Source organism: Colius striatus, chromosome 3 (assembly GCF_028858725.1).
Source record: "Colius striatus isolate bColStr4 chromosome 3, bColStr4.1.hap1, whole genome shotgun sequence".
NCBI classification, from domain to species: Eukaryota; Metazoa; Chordata; class Aves; order Coliiformes; family Coliidae; genus Colius; species Colius striatus.
The window spans coordinates 71,906,911-71,929,019 of NC_084761.1; the positions used below are offsets into that span (position 1 = coordinate 71,906,911).

Here is a 22,109-nt window from a genome sequence, read left to right on the forward strand (position 1 = left end):
CTCCAGATGGTAAGAATTATGCTGGCAGACAAAAGAAAAACCAGGAATCAGCACTTCAACACTGAAGATTTTGCAGTCCAGAAACTCCATGAAAAGGAGTTTCAAGCTCTGCCTGTTGTTGCGGAGCTACGGAATACGCAGCATAGGTTAATGGTAAACCCCCTGCTGGTGAATATACTTTGGGGTACAACTAATTAATCCTTTGAACTTTTAACTGTGTCGTCGTGCTATTTCAAACACAGCAAAAAGCTTAAAGGAAATGAATCAGCCACTTTCTGCCTTTCAGCTATTCAAAGTAAGCAGCAGCACAGACTAGAAGAACCTTTTTAGATAACCTATTTTAATACTGTTTAATTAGTAGCACACACGTTTTCACTCACTTGTCATGAGGAACGAGCTCAGTGCGTTCAGGTGGCACTGATGGGATGTGTTTTCACACGGGCAGTGCCAGGCACGGCTGCACTGCAGGCTGTGGGGCAGGGAGCAGGGGACAGATCCATGGGCTTGCACGTCCATGTGGCACAGCACACAAGCAGGTCTCCAGGGCTGGCAGCTGAGTGCTGCTGCTGTGCCTCAGCAGATGCCTTCTGCACCACCCCAGCTCCATGGCTGCTGCTCCCAGAGCCCACTGGGCTGTCTCTGCAGGTGCTGGAGGCACCAGTAGGCCATCAGACCCCCAATTACCACTAGATACACCACAGACCAAAACTTAGTTGTTCACATTATTTTTTACAGTTGCTCTCAATTTTCTGAAGCTTCCACTTGTCTCAGTGTGCCTAGGAAACACCCATGTCTCGACACATTACACCAATCAGCATTGTTTATCAAACCCGTGCCCCACAGGCGCTTTTCCCCATGTTGTGTGACGTGTTCAGCCTATATGGCATGCATTGGCCATCTCCAGCCTCCTCAGAACATAACAGGGTTGGCAATAACACTGCAACGGTCCCTCCCCCCCGCCCTTCCAGTCAGCTACTTTGAACATCTGGTGAGATGTGGAAAATGCAGATTTAAAGTGCAAAAGATGCAGCATGAGCAGTACCCCAGATCCTGGGAAACTGGGTAGTTTTGGATAAGTTTCTTCCACCATCTGGTATCAAAAGTTTCATTTTGCTTAGCAAGATTAAACAATTGGGAGAGAGAAGTCTGAATGACAGAAGACCTGGATTCCAGCTTCTGTTCAAACAAGTGTTAGAAATAGGTTAAGCAAAGTACAACATCTCCTTCATCCTGAAAGCACAAGGTCCCCTGTGAATCCTGCCCAAGGCCTGTAGCTGCCCTCTCTGCTACCTCTGGCACAGCCCCGCGACAGCAGCAGGGCCTCGGCACTACCACAGTGTGGGAACGGGAAGTACAAGAGAGAGCCCATGGACATGTCAGGTACTGTTCATCACGTCACACCTACTCACGCAGAGCTGACTATTGCTGTAGTGAAGGTTTACCTCTTATTTCCGTATCTTAGTTAGACATACTAGGCAGCACCCTAGACAGCATTATTAATAAATAGTCAGTATTTATGTTATGGGTTATAAAACCTTATTTAAGTGACGCTCATGTCACTGTTTCAAGCTCAGAAATAAAACTCCTCTAGGCTTTGCTAGGTTTGTTTTTTTATATATTAAGGATTCAGTTTTTACTACAAGACATAAATGCACTTCTCCCAGCTATAAGGGAGAGGAAGAGCAGCTGTGACCATGGTTTCCAGTGTAAGCAGATTGCAGATGAAATAGGTTATTGATTCCCTTGCCTCAGGGTAGGGAAGCTAGAGCCCTCCGTCCCTCACTTCAGCTGTCCTCTGGGGCTGGGGTGGCTGCAGTTGTAGGGCAGCCTTGTTCCATCCCTGCAGCTGGTGGCACAGCAGGGGCTGGCAGAGCAGGGGCTGGCACAGCTGGCCTGCCCACTGGCCCTGGGGTCAGTCATGGCCAGGGCTGCCTCCCAGCACTAAAGGCAGAGGGGTGCTGGTGGGACGTGAGCAGCCCTGCCTGACAGCTCTCCACAGGATGAAGTGGGCAGCAGCTTTCAATTTTGTAAAGCACTGGCACACATATATATATAATTGTTGCCTGCAGATGTCAGCACTGCCAAATGATGGTATGTAATTACATGTTTTAATTAACCGGGCTTGGCCTGCCACCCAGAACGGAGGGAGGGTCCTGCTTAAGCATACGGGCCAGCCCCCTCCTGCAGGGAACCGGTCTCAAGAAACTGCAGGTGAAGCCCCATCCCGCATGGCTTTAGGAGGGTGCGGTTGGGTTTCTTCCTTCCCCACGACTGTCTGACAGAACATTCCATGTAAAGAGGAGATTTGTAATTTTATAAATGTATTTTTATACTGCTTTTTTTATGTGTGCACCTGAAATAGGCAAACATACTCCCCCTTCCGCTGCCTCCAGCCTTTGCCTGCGTGCTGACAGAATGCCTACACGCTGTTTCTCTTACAAGTGTTGCCTCACTGTAAGGTAACAATGGTTGGTTTTACTTCTACCACAGCTGTAGCTCCAAATGGCAGCAATGTCACAGTCAAGAAGATGTGTTTCTTTCTAGATGTACTAATAAAGATTTGCCATAATTTTCCAAGTAGCTGTTGAAAATGTGTTTCAAATCTTGAGAGACTCAATGACAATATGGAGGAGTGAAGTTATAACTTTAGCAATAATATCTAAAAACATCCTTAAAAAGGTATTTGCATACCCTTACCTACCCTTTTGTTTTTAAGCTGTCCTGTTAGCACTATGCTACTCATGGAGGTTCTGGCACTACCACCACTGTACAGCCTCTAGTTGCTTCTGCACGTACGCTGCCACTACAGATTATTACCAAGAATACCACTGCCAGTAACTACACTGGATAGAAAAATCTAAAAAACTAAGGCTGCAGTCAAGTTTCTCTGAACACATTTTGTTCCATGGCTCTCCCCAGGAATACAATTAGTGTGAAAAAGCCATCTCCTTTTAGCTGGTTTGCAGCGTTTCAACGTATCCACATGCTGAAACCACAATAAGAAGCATACAGAAACTTAAAGTAGTAAAAATTTTCCTTTTTCCTGTAGTCAACAGGAAGGTATCCAGGACCTTGAGGGGAAGAGTAACACAACCAGAATAAACCAGGAACAAACAATACAAAAACCATACTGAAATTTAGCTTTGAGAACATTCTTAACACAGTCACCTTCGGAGCTCTCAAACCCCGCCCCTGGTACACACCAAAGCTTTGTTTCTGTACTGCAGAAACACACTCAGTAAAAAGGCTGTGGCTCACTGCCACCTGCAAAATGTTTAGCACAGGTGTGGTTGCCGTGGAAAAAGCCACGTTTTCAAAAGCGTGGTTTTTTCTGTAAATCAGATATTGCACATCAAAAAGTGAGTTAAAGCTGCTCTAGGTCTACCTACAAGGTTCAGGAGAGTTGAAGGTGGTTGTTCTGGTTTGTTTTAAATGGACAATCAATCAAAACTGTAAATGCTCTGCTTCATAACATCTGGAAGGCACCTGTGAGATGATCTTCAAAAGCTTGTTCTCAAAATGGCAAAGTCAAGTCATGCTGTGCCTACGTGCAGGAGTGCAGAAGCAAGCAGGGGATCCTGACGTCTCTACTGCTAAAGAAAATAAAGGAAACATTTAGCTGTTGAGAAACAAAGGGAGAGTGATTCGCTTGCACCCTTCATTTGGCACCACTCTAGATGTGGCCAATTAACATTTTGAAGCTTTTATTAAAAATCTCACTGCCCTCATGTCCCCTTCAGTGAAAAAATAACAAGTGATCACAGCAGGCAGCCTTTCAGATGTTTCTGCTGGATAATTTTATCCCTTAGACTGCTTGTCAAAGTCCTCTGAAAGAACACAGCCTATAGAGGACAATTTTAAGCAACACACGCCATCAGTGAAACAACCCACCAGGAAAAGAAAAAAACTGTGTGTTATTTGTACCGCTGCAAAGTAGAAAAAGACTGTACAAATAAAAGTACTTACAGTCTCGGCACAGAGGAAGTTTTAAAAGGATCTCAAGTTTCAAGGCGATCGGCAGGGCCTATCACTTCTGAAACCCAGATGCAATCATCCTTCACACGATTTACAAATCCATCCGAAAGCCTCACGGTGCTAAGCAGTGAGCAGTGGGGTGACTGGGCTTGTAAAAAGCTGCAGAATAGCACTTTCAGTGCCCCAGAGGCACCTAACAGCTGCGTCCAACCGTGTCCAACAGGTGTCTGCCACTCACGTTTCTTCACGCGGTTATTTCGATGCCACAGCCTGCAGTCACAGAGGAGTTTGGAAGCTCGTGCTCCAAATGCTTACAGCTTTGGTTTGATACACATACACATTCCTGCCTGCCTAATCCTCTGGTATGTTCTGCTCCTATAGCAGAGGCAAGAGGAGGGCAAGTCATAGGCCTGTTCTCCCCCAAACTCCTCTTCACAGTGGAGGGAACGGGAGCAAGCTGAGCCCCGCATTCCCTCAGGTCACTGCAAGTCCAAGAGCTGCTCCATGAGAGCTCATCATACCCCAGTCATAGTCACAGACTTGTAGAACCATGGAAGTGAATAATCCATTCGCTCTAGCCACAAGTGAAGAGAGATCAGAGATTTAAGGTGCAGAAGAAACACTCGGGTGAGACAATAGAAACATATCCAGTGTTTGACTTTGAGGGTTGGAGAGCACTGGCCTGGCCTGCTGCCTTGGATTCTTTACAGCAGAACACCTGCTACAAACAGTAAGGATAGACCTGAGCCTGCTCTGGGGCCATGGAGCTGAGCAAGTGAGCTCATGGATGGTAGCCGTTGAAAGGGACCTTTAGAGATCATCTAGCTCAACCCCTTGCCAAAGCTGGACCACCTAGATCAGGAAACACAGGAACACATCCAGGTGGGTCTTGAAGACCTCCAGAGAAGGAAACTCCACACCCTCCCTGGGCAGCCTGTGCCAGGGCTCCCTCACCCTCACAGTAAAATAGTTTCTATGTTTAAATGGAACTTCTTGTGTTCCAGCTTCATCCCGTTGCCCCTTGTCCTGTCACTAGATACAAGAGATAAAGTGATGTTCCAGCCTCCTGACATCCACCATTTAGATATTTGTAAATATTAATAAGATGCCCCTGCAATCTCCTCTAAACAGCCCCAGTTCCTGCAGCCTTTCCTCATAAAAAAGATGCTCCAGTCCCCTGATTATCTTGGTGGCCCTGTGCTGGCCTCTCTCCAGAAGTTCTCTGTCCCTCTTGAGCTGAGGAGCCCAGAACTGGACACAGGACTCCAGATGAGGCCTCAGCAGGGCAGAGTAGAAGGGGAGAAGAATATCCCTTGACCTGCTGGCCACACTCTTCTTGATGCATCCCAGGATGCCATTGGTCTTCTTGGCCACGAGGGCACATTATTGGCTCATGGTTAGTTTCTTATCAATCAGAACTCCCAGGTCTCTCTCTGCAGAGCTGCTCTTTGGCAGTTCGACCCCCAGCCTGTACTGGTGCATGGGGTTGTTCCTTCCCAGATGCAGGACTCTGCACTTGTCCTTGTTGAATCTCATGAGGTTCCTCTCTGCCCAACTCTGAAGCCAGTCAAGATCCCCCTGAATGGCAGCACAGCCTTCTGGGGAATCAGCCAGTCCTCCCAGTTTGGTGTCACTAGTAAGTTTGTTACTCCCTGGTGGTCTAGTGGTTAGGATTCGGCGCTCTCACCGCCGCGGCCCGGGTTCGATTCCCGGTCAGGGAAAATATATTTTGCACTGGAACAGACTGCCTGGATGTGTTGTTGAGCCTCCTTCTCTGGAGACATTCAAAACGCACCTGGACTAGTTCCTGTGTGACCTACTCTAGGTGGTCCTGCTCTGGCAGGGTTGAACTAGATGATCTTTAGAGAGTTCCCTTTCAGCTCTTGTGATTCTGTGAACTTGCTGAGGGTACACTCTGTCCCCTCATCCAGGTCGTTGAGGAAGATATTGAATAAGACTGGCCCCAGAACCGATCCCTGTGGATCTCCACTGGCCACAGGCCTCCAACTCGATTCTGTGCCACTGATCACCACCCTCTGGTCTCTGTCATTCAGCCAGCTCTCGATCCACCTCACTGTCCACTCATCCAAGCCACACTGCCTGAGCTTTCTGATGAGGGTGTTGTGGGAGACAGTGTCAAAAGCCTTGCTGAAGCCAAGGTAGGTGACATCCGCTGCTCTCCCCTCATCTCGTCAGCCGGCTATGCACTCATAGAAGGATATTAGGTTAGTCAAACAGGATTTCCCCTTGGTGAAGCCATGTTGACTCCCCTTGATAACCATCTTATCCTTCATATGTTCAGTGATAACATTCAGGATGAGTTGTTCCATCACTTTCCCAGGGATGGAGGTGAGGCTGACCGGCCTGTAGTTTCCTGGGTCATTCTTCTTGCCCTTTTTGAAGACTGGAATGACATTGGTCTTTCTCCATCCTCAGGCACCTCACCTGTCCTCCATGATTGTTCAAAAATGATGTAGAGAGGCTTAGCAATCACATCAGCCAGTTCCCTCAGCACTCTCAGATGCATCTCATTAAGATCCATTGACTTATGAGCCTTAAGCTTGGCCAACAAGTCTGTAACCTCTTCCTCTTCCACCCAGGGCAAGTCCTCTGCTGTCCTGGCTATCCTGTTATCCTTGCTGGACTGAACTTCCCGAGTGTCAGCCTTGGCTGTAAAGACTGAAGCAAAGAAGGCATTCAGTAGTTCAGCCTTCTCTGCATATTCTGTCACCAGGGCACCCTATATGTTCAGCAGCGAGCCCACATTCTCCCTAAGCCTGTTGCTATACCACTTAGCCCCTGCACCAGCTCATCTCCCTGCACAGCCTTATGGCTATCCTGCACCTCCTCCTTGGACATCTTGCAGTTCCTGCAGCTGGCAGGGAGAGCTGAGGTGTCTGAGAAGTCTTGCCTCTGGCGAGCTGTCCCTGCAGCAAGAGGGATGCTACAGCCAGCCAACTGAAAACCAGAACTGCAAGCCAACACGCTCAACATCAGCATTGGAATGTCTGCCATCACTCAAAAGGTCCTTGCTAATCTTAGGTTAGAACATAACAAAAATAGTTTACCATATGTTGAATCAAATTAAACAAAAGTATTTGCAGAAATGGCTGTCATCGCTGGCTCTTTCCACTCTTTCTTTTCTACAAAGGCTGAACAAAAGGGGTCTTTTTCTCGTCACCAGCATTAGTGATGGAGTCAGTCATCATTACATTCCACCTTTCAAAAACAGAATTGTTCTCAACTTTTGGTAACATGTGGTGACTTGCATTAGAATGAACTTAGCATGCCCTCAGTATCTGCTCTGCATAGCAGCAGCTGTCTCAGACCTCAGTGTTTGTTTAAATTCTTTTGGAGATCTTAAAAGATGGGGAATATGGAGCGTTGATCACAGCTGTGGAAAGCTCACGGTTCAGTTAAAAAGTAGAGCCCATGCCCCAGACATGACGCCTAAAAATAAACACACAAATGTTGGCAATTTGAAAGCAGAAAGTTTCAGAAAGAAACACAACCAAAAAATCAGCTCAACACTAATAATTCATTAGCAGCTACAGTCTGAGGAAACTGTTTATTTCAACAGGTGCTAGTGGATACAAACAACTCCCTAAGTTCCTCATCAGACTGGCCATGTAACTTTTTGGGGAAGGAAGTAAAAAGAAGACAGTATTTTAGACAGTCTTGAATCCAGAAGTAGCCACATGCACCTCAGTCAGCTTTTGTGCAGCATGTACAGCAGTGAGAAAATGGCAGAGGCGGGTCATCTCCAAGACAGATGAGCAACAGAGCTCAAATCTGGGACACATAATGGGGTTATACCTTCTTTCCAGTAGCTTTAGAGATACTTAAGCTATTCATTATAGAAGTCTGTAGGAATGTAAAAACACCTGAGAGTGAATAAGAGTGCTGTTGTCAACTAGAAGCTGCTGTTTATAAGAGAAGACCTGAAGACAGACTGGAGGTGCCCACTGCCACTGGCAGGCAGACAGTTTGCAGCACAGGCATGAGGTAGTTTAAAGAAAAGTCAGGCATCCAACATCTGGGTTGGGTGAGGAGGAAAGGAAGTCCAGTCAGCTGCAAATGACACGAAACAGCACATGGAGCCAGACGGCAGGGATGAACTACCACGGAGAACAAAAGACTGCGCTGGGATTTGCTCTTTTAGTGGAAGGGGAAGGTGAGGGAACACGTGGCACACGTGTCTCTTCTGGGTTGCCCTGCTGATGGTTAAAACAGCTTTTGGCCAATACCAAGTGGGCCTGAGCAACAGTGTGGTGCACAAACTGGCCCACAGTGGCTGAAACATTTGCTGTGTACACACACTGGGAAGTCTCGCGACAGGCCAACCAGTGACACTGCACCCCAGCCCTTCTGCTTGCTTCATGCTTCAGCAAGTGATGAAGCCCAGGCAAGCCAGGATTTCAGGACGCGGTGCAAGACAGCGGCTTGGCTCTGCTGATCTGGACCCTGCAATTCTGCGTTCATGCCATGTCCTGTCTGTGACACCATGAGGTACTATGTGATGCTGCATACAAGAAGTAAGCAGTATGCAAAGTCTACTGTGAAAAAATTTAAAAGCTAACCCTGCCATTGAGATCATAAAGCTCTTAATAAATTATTAAAAAGCTTTATAAACCAAAAAGCTTTTAAAGGAAATGTATGCATCGTCTACTTTGGCTGAAGATAACAAAACTGCAGTGCAGCATAAATCAGCAGTTATTACTCTTGGGTTTTAACAGTTACCATTCCAACTTTGTACGACACATTAAAGCCTCCTTCCCACAAAACAGAATTCAAATCTGCCTTATGTGCTTGAGAAGCAGCACCACTTCCCTCTTCAGAAGCACACACAGAGACTTTGGCACAGGAGTTATTGACAACAAATGTGTCTGAATTAGTTTAACGAATTCAGAAATAGAGTCTTTTCAGAGTTCAAGTCATTTGTATTCCCAGACTCATCCTGAATGTCTGGTAGGAAGGAGGTGGCCTCCCCTAACCCATCTCTTGAACATGCCTGAAAAGGTGCTCCTGATGTTGGCAAAACACTGGCAATGATTTCTTCCTCTGATATAGCACCTGTGGCTGAGCTGGAAGACGCAGAAGTAGTCTGGAACTCCACTCTACAGTTCCCAATGCAGTCATCTTTGCACCTCTTAAGTGCTGCCCTTTGCTCCTCGGGGCTCAGTCTGTCTAGGTGCTTGGCTCTCAACACCAGAGATGGAAACAACGTTCCTTGGAGAACTCTCAGCAAATATCTACAAAATATACAAAGTTTCAAATAAGCTGTTTAGAAGCAGGTTCAAAACTGTTTCCAGTAACACTAAAGAAAACCAAACACTGTCCAAGTAACCCTAAGGCTGCAGCAGCCTCTGGAGCAGTTTTTTTGCAGGTGCTGTTTAGTGAACAGAAACAGTAGGGCCAGCAGCTGCACAACAGTGTGCTGTAAAACTGTCATTTTCAACGAAAGATACTGATTTCAGGCACTTCTGCTTTCTGTCCTCAACATGGCTCTCCTACTGACTAGTTAGTGCAGCAATGTACACACTGAAAGGGGAGCTTTCTGCATATGTTGTCAGGCCTGTGAAAAAGGCATCAAAGTCCGTGTGTGGCTTCAAGCTTCCTTGACAACTCAGTGCAGATAAAAGGAGTTAACAGCCACTGCATAAAAATCAGGCCTAGAAAAAGTCATGCTTCCAACTGTGAAGCTGGTTATCGCTGCTGTTTTGCACTGATCATATAGCACTACTACGGGCCTGGAAAGCTGGGAAGAGCTGGCAGGGAGTCATGCTAAAATTCTTACACGTATTCATGACATAAATTTCAAACAGAAAATGGTTTCACAAACAAACACAGACTAAGCACAGTATTTCCATGCACAGCAAATGTCCAATTTGGATCACAAATGTAGCTGCTTTGTATATAAACTCTGGTTACAGAGATCACTAGTTTTTCCTTTCAAAGACAATACTGAATATAATATCAGTAATATAAACCACAACATGAATTTTTTATTTATGGAAATTTACTTTGAGAACATGTGACTAAAGAGCTGTCCTCATGTGGCTTACTCTGGTAGAATTATGAAATATTCTCTACGTTGGTGGTGGTGGGGGAAGCAATTCCTCCAGAGAGAGAGATCTGCAGCCTCACTGACTCAAGGAAAACTGATTTTATTAACAACAGGTATCTGCAATTATAAAACAGAAACGCACCTGGGTAGCAGAGCAACACAAGTAGTCAGGAGGCAAACTAGGTAAAATACTGGGTCTGTTATCTGCTTTTCCATGATCCAGTAGGATGGTGGGTTGTGGGTTTTGCAGGTTGCTCCAAAAGCCAGAGTGAAGACAAAGTACAACAGGATGCTGCCAACTATAACTACTGTATGTATCCAAGTCTGCATTTCAGAAAAGGAAATAAACCAGATTTAAGCTGTAAAGAAAAAGACTTGTAACACCTGTATGTGTGTATTCAACTCCTGCATGCATGAACAAACCCATCTTCCTCTAAAGACAGCTACTTAAAATAAGAGAGGATAGATCTGCTCAGATCATATTCCTAAATTTATCAAAACATTCCAGGAAGAATGGAGTCTCCCTCCTATAGTTCATAGATAACCCACACATTTAATTGTTTTTCATTCTATTAAATAAACCTTTTGATTCCTTTGTGAACTACATTTTTTTTTGTGCCATTTGCTTTAGATGACCACCTCATCCACCGGCAGCAGAGGAAACCTTCTCAAGCAAATAGGTGGTCCTGCTCTGGCAGGGGGGTTGGACTAGATGATCTTTCAAACTCCCTTCCAACCCTTGAGATTCTGTGAAATGGAGGCAAGGCCTCTACATGACACTACCCTTATATATCCTGCTCAAGACACTACACTGACTGTACTACATCACAGTTTCCTGTAACCTTGTACCTAAATGGCTACAATAGTTGCTACGAAAACAATACTGTCACTGGTCTGACAGCTTGCCACCATTCAAAAATGCCAAATAAATCCCATTTAGGTAATGCTCTCCTATTCAGAGCATGGATATACTCATGCTACACGTATATCTTCGATAAGGACATTCTGCTGATCTTCCAAAAGAACAAGGAAAATACCGACTCCCAGCTTGGAATGTCATCCACTATGAAACTGTGCTAAAAACATTTCTGAAAAAAATTATTGACAAAAAATAAGCCCCATTGACTTGTCCTTCTACTGTAAATGTACTATTGCATTTTCCTTCAAGTTATGCAAAATAGCCAGGTATTACCCTAGTAAGGACTGTGAATTTATCCAAGCTAATGCAGATGCTTTCACTTGCACAGATTTCATTAAAAACTGTGGCAGCATTTCTGTAGCGTATCAGTTCTTTACTTCAGGAACCACAATACACCTCTGAATTGTTTATCCTGGCCACAGGGCAGATCATCAGTTCCAAGCATTTAAAACCAACAGTTTACACTGTTGCCTTTGAGACGGGAGCTTTGGGAACTAAGGAAGGCTCAGTTGATCCCTGGTTGGTTTTGTCATTTGCAAAACTAAACTCACATCCCCAAACCACCACACCCTAATGAGGCAGGATCCTTTTGCTATTTACAAATAATTCTGAGGCCAAATGTTGTTAATTTCAGTCATTTCAGTAATTCTGTTGGCTCCAATGATGGGTGCATCATGAGAGCTCACAGAGTCATATAAACAATACATTTAGTTTTTTTCCCTTTTATACTTACTCTGTTTTATAAATGAAGCTCTCTCTACACTCTGTTTAGCAACCTGCCCTTTTGGACAGAAAAGTACTCACCACAGACTTGCACTCAATAAGAAGGTGAAATAGGACTGTAAAGAGTGCTGCTGTGTTGATAGGGTTTCCAAAAGAATAAATGTCTATGTCTGAGCCACAGTAAGTCTGAAAAGGAAGAGAGTAGTTGGTCAGCGTAACACATTCCTTCACAGAGCCCCAGTACACAGTGTGGCGTCACCAGCTGCCACACCACACACGCAAATGCATGCACACAGCTCAGCTCAGCTGCAGTGATGATCCCGTTAGTAGGTGTTTAGATATGAGGAAGTAAAAACCAAACACTTGGCTTTGGTCTCTAGTTCGCCCAGGGTTTTAGTATGTCAAAATGTACCAACATCTTTTGTAATCAGCACTTACAAAGTAAGGCACAAAAAAGCAAACGAGACTTTGGTAAAACGCATCCAGCAAGGTCATCCAGAAAGCTGAAGGCAAGTAAGCCTGTAAGAAAAAAGAAGATAATGGCATTGAAACAAACAGAACAAATTGCTGCATCTTTCATTAGCATTCATTGGGATTTGAGGAAAGATTATCTGCAGAAGTAATTCCAGTTAGCTTTCCAATGAAGAAGAAGTTATGATAATAAGCATAAGGAGCTCACTCACACATGTGGCTAGCTGTTAGCATTTAAATCAGCAGCCGGACCTGGGAACTCTGACCTTACTACTGTTTCTGCCAGAACACACCCACCAGAGCCTTACCTGAGTACTACGGAAGGGAGAGGGAATGCATTACCCTAGCAGCTTACCATCACTGACTGCCAAGTACCACTTATATCTCCATTCCTTTTTTAGGTACATATGCTTTTAACTCTTTAATTTATGCCCATTGACTCTTCTCTGCAGGCCAGACTCCTCTCAGCTAACAATGTGAGAAATCAGTTAACTTTTCTGCTGCAATAACAGGTTTCTTGTTTGGAGAGTTAAATCAGCTCCTGGAAGGGATCTGACGGACAATCGACCTGGCACAAGGAAGGCAGTTTAACTATGTGGGTGAAAACAGGGAATGGGAAGAAAAGAAGACAGAAGGAACAAGCCTTCCTCACTCAGTGGCAGCAAACTGCTGTGACAGCTCAACTGCTTACGAAACCAAAGTTGCATGTGCCCCGCCTCAGACATATCCCATTCCTTCAGGCACTGAATTGAGATGCGTAGGTGAGCAGTCTACTCACCCAGGACTTCCTCTACAATTAGCTCTTTCAAGAACTGAACTGATCTCTGGAGGTGGTGTGGGAAATTGGTCTTATTTGCCTGTTAGGGAAGTGCTTTTTTACTGAAGATGAATCCAAGTGACTGTCCATTCTTATAGTTTGTACTATCCTGGTGATCAAAATAAAGGGCCAGATCCTGAGGCCCTGTAACCTTCACTTAGCCACATCTCTGTGATTGACAAAGCACAGACTTGCTCCCACCAGTCTACAGAGGCTCGGGTCAGTACCAAGATAGTACTAAACTTTGCAAAGATATCATAAACCAAGTAACATAAGATATTTAAGGGTATGCAAAAATAAATGTAAAAGTCCACAAACCTACAGACAAAGCAAACTCTCCCTTCTAAACCAGATCTAGATTTCTGCTAGCTTATACAGATGGGACTCTCATTAATATTTACAAATATGTAAATGGTGGGTTTCAGGAGGTTGGGGCATCCCTTTTTTCTATGTTATCTAGCAACAGGACAAGGGGTAATGGGATGACGCTGGAGCACAAAAAGTTCCATTTAAACATAAGGAAAAACTATTTCGTCGTGAGGGTGATGGAGCCCTGGCACAGGCTGCCCAGAGGGGTTGTGGAGTCTCCTTCCTTGGAGGTCTCCAAGACCTGCCTGAATGCGTTCCTGTGTGACCTGATCTTGATGGACCTGCGTCTGCAGAGGGGTTGGGCTAGATGATCTCTAAAGGTCCCTTCCAATCCCTACCATTCTGTGATTCTATTACTACACAATCAGTAAACATCTTATTGCTCATTTTTTAAAATATTATTTGTTTAGAACAGAACAGAATATTTCAGTTGGACAAGACTTATGACAATCATCTAGTCCAACTGTCTGAGCACTTCAGGGCTAACCAAAAATTAAAGCCTATTACTAAAGGTATCGTCCAAATGCCTCTTAAACACTGACAGGTTTGAGGTATCAACCACCTCTCTAGGATGCCTGTTCCAGTGTTTGACTTCTCTCTCAGTACAGAAATGCTTCCTAATGTCAAGCCTATTACTGCAAGGCTATGATCATAAAGAAAACTGTTACTTTAAGAGGCTCGTATGTTCAGTGTATCTTCTCTCTGGGCTACTAGTATCTATTCTGTCTCAGCCTCAGTGTGTTACTGTCTTCAACTGTTATAACACTGTTTTAATTAAAAGTGTTAAATAAGAAAGGTTGCATTTATATAATTTTGATTTAGAAACTCTCCCCCGCTGTGTGGTTTTCTGTTTGGATGGAATTTACTTATAGAGCAGGTAAGATACACAGTGTTTTCAGATGGGAGAAAAGTGCCACCAGTAAATTCCAGAAGATATCCATAGGAGAAGAACCCTGAAAGACAGAAGTTTCTTGAGAATTATTTGAAAAGAATCTGCTCTGGTTCTTATCCATTTTGCATTACTTTGGCAGTTGAGACCCTTACATGACAGTGAAAAAGCAGTATCTAGTGCCCTTTTAAAGTAAGCCCTGATGCCCAAAAGAAACACATTTTGGGGAGGCACGTTGACAGCCGAGGCAATGAATAAAGTGAACATGCTGGTAATGATGTTTGTCTAATACACTGCTTCACCTAAAGTACTTCATTTCTCTTATCATCCAAATATCTGATAAGATTGGCAGTATGGATGAAAGCAGCACACGAAAAACTTCAGAAGAAATAGCCTTTATTTGTGTCACACATTTGTGCGCAGTCCCAGATGTTTTTCTAGCAGAGAAAGAGGTTTTAAATTTCATGTTTGCCTGACTTGAACCATGAAAGAAAGAAAGACAGAAATGACTTGACTGTTTCAATTCACATCAGGCCAAGCACTCTTCAACCTACCACAGACTTCTGTCTCCTCATGTACAGTTGTGGGAGCTGCATGAGTATCTCCGCAGACACATCTTTGTCCAAGACACCATAAATGATGGGGGGCACCGATGTAAAAAGGACATTGAAAAGAATCAAGATCCAATAGTCAGTCATTGATGTGCCTGAAAACCCACAGAAGAACTGGTACCAGAACAGGAGGTTCACATAGGCCTGAAAAGTCAAAGATGACATGATAAAATGCTCTGTAGGCAAGTGTTTTAAAAGCCAGGAGGAAAACAGGCAGATCTTAGGTTTGGTTACAAAAGCCTGTGGCAAATTAGTGTAAATGCTGTGGAGTTCATGCCACTCCCACATTTTGACATTGTATTTGACTAGCACACAGCTTCACATTTCAAAAGTGGACAGGACTTGAGTAAATAGCCATGGTACCACCACATTAGTAATGCCTGTTACCCACTGTTTGTTCACATCAGACAATGACTTTGAGTGGGAAATTCAGTCCAAGGAGTAATAGTTCCTCGTCTCTGCAGACATAAATGGAAAACCAAACTGTCTGACATATGCTTTTTGTGTGGTTTTGAACCTATTCAGAATAGAAACTAAAAAAGGCAATAAAGGACTACTAAACCCTTTAGTGCTCTCAATTACACAAACTGTGATTTCCCTGGGATGGGATGGCCACATACCACATTCTTGTAGAAGAAGTAAAGCACCATGTTGGTGAGTCTGGTATAACACCAGTGACCATGGACAAGCAGCAGCTTCCTGAGGTGTCTAAACTGAGAGATTGCAAAGTCACTTGCCATCACAGCCTGCAATACACATGAAGGAAAGGATATGTTATACCTAAACTGTTAAAGACAAGGTTCAGATCCTGCCAGGTGAGCAACTTACCTACTGCTGGAAATTCGTATTATTTTTTATATATACAGTGCTTACAGTCTTACGCTCGCTCAGATCTGAGCCCCTCATTTTAAACACACGTGGCTCAGTCCAACAAAACATAGGCAGGAGGAAGAGCAAGAAGGCTCTTCAGAGGGACCTGGGCAGGCTGGAGCAAAGGGCCAAAGACAGTTGCATGAAGTTCAACAGGGCCAAGTGCTGGGTGCTGCACTTGGGCCACAGCAACCCCAGGCAACGCTACAGGCTTGGAAACCTGTCTGGCAGAAAAGGACCTGGGGGCACTGGTTGAGAGTCAGCTGAACAGGAGCCAGCAGTATGCCCAGGTGGCCCAGCAGGCGAATGGCATTATGGCCTGTATCAGAAATAGTGTGATCAGCAGGGCCAAGGAAGTGATTGTGCCCCTGTACTCGGTGCTGGTGAGGCTGCACCTTGAGTACTGTGTTCAGTTCTGGGCCACTCACTATAAAAAGAACATTGAGGTGCTGGAGTGTGCTGGAGAGGGGCAATGAAGCTGGTGAAGGGTCTGGAGCACAAGGTTTATGCACAGCAGCTGAGGGAGCTGGGGATGTTTAGCCTGGACAAGATGAGACTGAGGGGAGACATGATCACTCTCTACAACTACCTGAAAGGAGGTTGTAGCAAGGTGGGGGTTGATCTCTTCTCTCCAGTAATGAACGATCGGACACGAGGAAATGCGTTCAAATTGCACCAGAAGAGGTTTAGATTGGACATTAGGAAGAACTTTTTCAATGAGAGGGTTGTTAAGCATTGAAAAGGGCTGCCCAGGGAGGTGGTAGAGTTACCATCCCTGGAGATATTTAAAAGACACACAGATGAAGTGTTAAGGGAGGTGGTTTACTTTAGTGATGGGCTTGGTAGTGTTAGGTTAGTGGTTGGAATGGATGACCTTAAAGGTCTTTTCTAACCCTAGTGAGATCTAGGCAGAAATACAGCTGTCTTATATTATTACCACACAACTGCACAGGAATCACTGATGCCTAGGCTGCAAATTTCCTGGCAGGACATGAGTAATAGGAAGCTTGGTGACAGGCAGCAAGGTCTAGTTTTTGGGGTCTGAACCCCTACAGCACTCAGTTTTTGAGTTCTCCGAAGGAATGCTGCGGCCTGGGTGTGAGCTCAGGCTGCAGGCTCTTGCCTGTGTATGGTAACAGACTGGAGCCACTGGCCCTCCAGCGTAAACTCTGATGTCATTTGCATTTGTACACACTACCTGCATGCCTTCTTGGCCGGATATTCCCACACCAGTGTCAGCCACCTGGATCATACTGACATCATTGGCACCATCACCTACAGGAAAAAAAAACCCAACAAAAAGCAGAAGAATCAAAGCCAAGCTCTCCCATTTGGAATGCAGCCTGGAGGCAGCTTTGCTGGCTATTACATTTCCATGGAGGTGACGGGAAAAGACAAATATACAACAATACCCTAGAGTTCAAAGAAAACATTTTCATGGCCAAGAGTGCAGCCTGTGGCAAATCCTGCAGAAAGCAGGATTGGTGAGCAAGGGCCAGACTGAACTGAACTACATTCTCCAAATGGCTATTAGCTGTTCTTTTTGTCAGAATTTAGCTAGGATGCTGGAACAGAAAATGGGAGTGTTTTAAATCACAGTCATCTTTCCTCTCCCTTCCTGTTTTGAGGGGTTATGATGAAGAATGGCATGCAAATTTCCCTTACTTGTTCCTCTGGACATGTTACATAGCACTGGGCATGGCTGCTGCTGTTCCTTGTTGCTTTAGATTAACATAAACAAGTTTATGGACTAACTTTGCTAGTTCAGAAGACTAACATCATCTTATGCCAGAGATAACTATGGCTCAAAGGATTATCTTCCTTGTAAAGTAATTTTTGTGACAGATGTTAACAAAAATATAGGAGAGAAGAAACTGGCTTCTACTTCATTTTAGAGAAAAGAAGATCACAGGACTCACCTACAGCTAACGTCATTGCCTTCAGCTTATTTCGCACCAGTCTGACCAGGACACTCTTTTGCAGTGGCGTGGCCTGGCAGCACACTACAGCCCGGCATTTTTCTGTGAGTTCCAAGAAAATATTCTGTAGGCTGTCATGAAGGACAAGTTCTAAAGTCCTCCCATCAATAACCAGGCCTGCACTGAACCCTGGAGCTTGGGTGGAGGGATTTGCAGAGACATTCCTAATTTTCTGACTGGGTTTTTTTCTGGCAGAAGTATTCTTCTGGATGCCTTCTAAAATTTTCCTCATCACCAAGCCACAGGCATCCTAATTAAAGACAAGAAAAAGGCAACTTATTGAATACTCTGTGTGTGTTCTGTCTCCTTTTTCAATTTATAAAATATAAAATGAAGAAGAGGTGAAATGTTGCCCTTGTGTAGCATTTCATTTGAAACCAGAAAGGCTCAGACATGAGGCTGAATAACCCTTTAAAGTCACAAAGGATGTAGTCTGTTGTTAATAAAAGGGCTACTAGGAGAAGGGAAAAACACTGAAGCAAATCAGAAAATGTTCATAGGCTAGCAGAAAAAAAAACTCTACCATTAAGATAGATTACACGTGAGCTGCAACCAATTACTGAAGAATGGGCCTTGTCAGAACAAATATTAGATGTCCAAAAGGTTCTTGGTATCAATATATGCAGTGTGTGTGCTATATAGAAGAAAATACATATTTTAGAATCTTCTCATTATTTTACTTTATTTCTTATTTCAAAGTCCATTTAGAGGGAGGATAAGCACTTCTGCAAAAGGTGATTAGTTCCCACCGTTAAGTAAGACAATTGTTCCCCAGCAGGAGAAAAGGACTAAGGAAGTGGTGGCAAAAATCAAACCCCAAGCTTTCCTCAAACACAACTGCACTAAAAGTCCTTTTTCACTTCCCCCCATCCCCCCCTGCCTCCAGTTACCACCCAACATACATTCTTTTCTGGGAGATACAAATTGAATTTCTAAAGTAACATATAAGCAGAGAAAACAAGGTAGATGAAAAGTCTTTGATAAAAATCCTTCAGTTCTTTAGAGAAGTCTCAGATTTCATGTCTCTGCTCTCAGAAGAGACATTTCACGTGCTGGCTTTACCAGTTACAGTTAGTAATTTCTCTCTTAAGAAACCCAAAAATGCTAAAAATCAAGATTTGAAAACCAGGTGGTTATATGCATCCACCAGAGGACTAAACTCACCACTCAAACCAGCAGCATTTTTAACCACTCTTTTATCACATGACTTAGTTACTGAGTGGCAGTGTATAAGGTGTCTTTTTTTTTGCTGGCAGATTAGTTTTCTTTAATACTTTAATGAGACAATTCTTTGTTCACTTAGGAAAGACAAACAGGGCCAAGGGAATGTATTACATAAAGTAGCACAAAACTTAATTCAATAGAATTTGCAACACAATAATTCTTACATTGTTAATATGCTGTAACTCACAGTCGTTGAAATCCCTAGTAACAGGCAAAGCATGTCAACTCTCTCAGCTACCACAAAGAGAAATTATGCAGTCTATTCAATTAAAATAATCAATCATCATTTAGAAACGGAATACAAAGAAAAAGATGTTGCATACATACAAAGGATTTAATATTTTCCCCAAAAGAAAGCAAACCATCAGTTTTCCAGTATCTTCACCTTCCAGGACATTGTGCTGTCTCTGGTTGGTAGGGAAAGCAGAGAACACTTTGTTTTTCCATACTGCTCTGTGATACAGCCTGAGTGAACTTTTCAGCAGAGAAAAACCAAAATGTGAAGAAAAGTATAATTTTCCACTCACCCTACTCTGTGATGTGAGAGTGAAGATTCTGTCATCTGGTTCTAGCAGTTTACAAGCATAGGCAATGTTGACAGCCGTCTCTCTCTTGTCACCTGTCAGCATCCATATTTTTATTCCTGCCTTCCGTAACGCCTGTATTGTGTCTGGAACACCCTCTTGTAGGCGATCTTCAATGCCAGTGGCACCTTCATTTAAGACAACCAGAAGGATTAGTGCTGCTCTATTTCCAAAAGCAAAACGCTGCAGTGAAGGAGTGTGAGGGCAAATCAGTCCTCTGTGTGTATCCACGTCCCAAAATGAACACTCTACTGGGACGTGTGAGATTGCTGATACGTAATCTCATTACAAACTCAAAGGCCGCCCAATTCTTCACAAGTCAACAAACACTTCTCATTCTCACAACTGTTTCATCCCCCAGTGGCTGTGGGATGCAGGCTCTCAGGTTTCTCATGACAAATATACTCTATTATTCCCACCCCTTCCTACCTCAGAATAACCCAAACCTCCTTTCATGAATCACTTTGATCCTTCCTAACTCAAAGGCCCACTTATTTTTCTTATTCTCAAGTCTGCTCCAGGCTGAATTCTCTGTATCTCTTGTTCAAAGCCCTCTCTTTTTCCACACCCAAATCCCCCACTTCTACAAAGATCTGCCATTCATCACCACATTTCTCAATCACTCATCATTTCAATGCCTCCCGTCCCAGGTCATTTCAATTCACTGCACTACTCTTTGGTTTGTCCTTCCTCCTGCCAACACTACCAACCTTGACATACTCCCCCAGACGGAGGAAACATCTGCTCTAACACATCCCCCTGAGAGGTTACACAAAGACTTTCAATGAAAAAACAACAGAAACTTTAACTGAGATATCCTCTTTTCCAGTGTGTGCAGCAGGTAGACCTATGTGCCTAAAACCAGCTTACAAAATCCCCTGTTCTGGTAACAATGAGGTAACAGAGCTGCAACATAAAGCAGAACCATCTCTGAAAAGCTGCAGTGTCTGTGATTTACTACAGTACAGGACATTTTCATGGCTTTTTTAACAACACAAATGGTACTAAATCATAGCTGGGAGACATGGTTTGGGTTGTGGGGTTTTCAGGCTAAGAGAGTTTCTCTGAAAGGAGCTTCAGTCAGTTGCAGTTAGGTTCATTCTAAAAATCAAACAAAAAATTAAAGGTTTCCCATCCTACCATGTTTCTATTGTAGGACTCTAGCCAGCAATTTGTATATAAAGCACTATCAGATGGGGCTGGGTAAGAGCCAAAATGTCAGGCACATTTCTGACGCTACAGTAACTTCTTCAGTAAGTAGTTGGGAAGAGGGCACAGAGCTCACGGCCCCGGTCACCGGGAAGACAAAAACCTGCTCTGCACTCTGCCTACATTTTGATGCAAGTCAACAAAACAGGCAGGAAGGAAGATGCTGTTATCTGACACAATCATCTTGGAGAGACACTGCCAGGCATCAACAGAAGAGAGAAAAATGTTGTTTCAACTTGGACATGCTATTTACTGAACACTCCTTCTGAGCTACTTGATCACTTTGTAATCCAATAGAAGCCAGTTTCAATATTTATACTGCTGAGATCCAGATCTGTGCTTTGTTAAGTATTACAGACGAGGACTGTTCCTTCCAGAAACAGATTTCCATTCAAATAAAGGCCTGAGGCTTTACACATAGCCATGTGGATTTCATACCTGCCTATGCAGTAGACTATAAACCAATGCCGTCCTAGGTGATGAGGACAAAGGCTTAATTTCTCAGCCCTAAAAGGACAGTCAGAGTTACAGCTGCAGCTACATCAGGTAATGTTTATTAAGAAAGCAAAGGAAGGCTCAGAGAAGCAGAATGAGAAGTGCTGAAAGTAGTTCTGCTCTGCAGATCACAATGTCCAAATGCCCCAGGCGGTGGTAACTAAGCTAGTAGAGTTACTGAAAGCAAGCACCTTGGCAGTATTGAAGTCATTTACCCTTCTTATTCTCACTGCCAGAAACACGAGTCAAAAATACCTTGACCTGCAGGACACCAGGTCTCCACAGCAGCTAAACTTTCCTCTGCTGACTCTAGTGCAAAACGGAACCTGTAAAGCACATCATCCCTTAAAACACCACTGCTCTGGCTTCTCTCCAGAAACTGAAGGAAGTAATCCCAGAATTCTTTTTAATATCAAGGTTTATGGCATTTGCCCTGAGCAGATGTGGCACAAAATGAGGGAAGTAATGCCCTTCCATACAATAGGATCTGCTTCTCTTCAGCTTTGAGCATGAGCTGCCTTTAGCACCACAGTCAGATCTTTGCACTTTGTTTTCCAAACATTATTTGCTGGGTTGCCCTCTAGAGCTGTTCTCTCCCACACTGTCTGCACTTGACCTTTTACACATCTACATCAAACATTTTTTCTTTCGGCCTCCCCATTTCTGCACAGCTGAATGATCATCCGAAGAATGACTCCTGCAGAATCGCGCCTCACTTCTTATCTCTGTGTTACTACAGGAGGACATAGCACAAGCATACTTGCTGTGCCACAAATACAACAGTGATGGAAAATATGCCTAGAGGTAGAATTCCTGTGGATGTTTGCCCAGGCAGGCCTGTGATCTGTTACTGTAATTTCATGTGCGTATTATGTCGACACTTAAGAGCTCTAGTGAGCACAAAAAA

General features: G+C 44.0%; 1 protein-coding gene and 1 non-coding gene across 3 annotated transcripts in view; one reads left to right on the forward strand and one right to left on the reverse strand.

The window, feature by feature from the left end:
* Positions 1-5,624: 5,624 nt before the first annotated feature.
* On the forward strand, positions 5,625-5,696 carry TRNAE-CUC (transfer RNA glutamic acid (anticodon CUC)). The gene has a single exon. It is a non-coding gene; the product is annotated as a tRNA-Glu (tRNA).
* A 1,816-nt stretch (positions 5,697-7,512) lies between these two features.
* The window catches only part of ATP10D (ATPase phospholipid transporting 10D (putative)), a 48,038-nt gene continuing 33,441 nt past the window's right edge, over positions 7,513-22,109 (reverse strand). For both annotated transcript variants that reach the window (XM_061992433.1, XM_061992434.1), the window contains 9 exons: positions 19,442-19,626; positions 17,631-17,940; positions 16,910-16,986; positions 15,462-15,587; positions 14,785-14,985; positions 12,123-12,203; positions 11,766-11,870; positions 10,185-10,366; positions 7,513-9,227 (listed from right to left, as the gene is read on the reverse strand). In XM_061992433.1, coding sequence (XP_061848417.1) covers positions 8,867-9,227; positions 10,185-10,366; positions 11,766-11,870; positions 12,123-12,203; positions 14,785-14,985; positions 15,462-15,587; positions 16,910-16,986; positions 17,631-17,940; positions 19,442-19,626 — 1,628 coding nt within the window. In that variant the 3' untranslated portion in view covers positions 7,513-8,866. The remainder of the gene's footprint in view (positions 9,228-10,184; positions 10,367-11,765; positions 11,871-12,122; positions 12,204-14,784; positions 14,986-15,461; positions 15,588-16,909; positions 16,987-17,630; positions 17,941-19,441; positions 19,627-22,109) is intronic.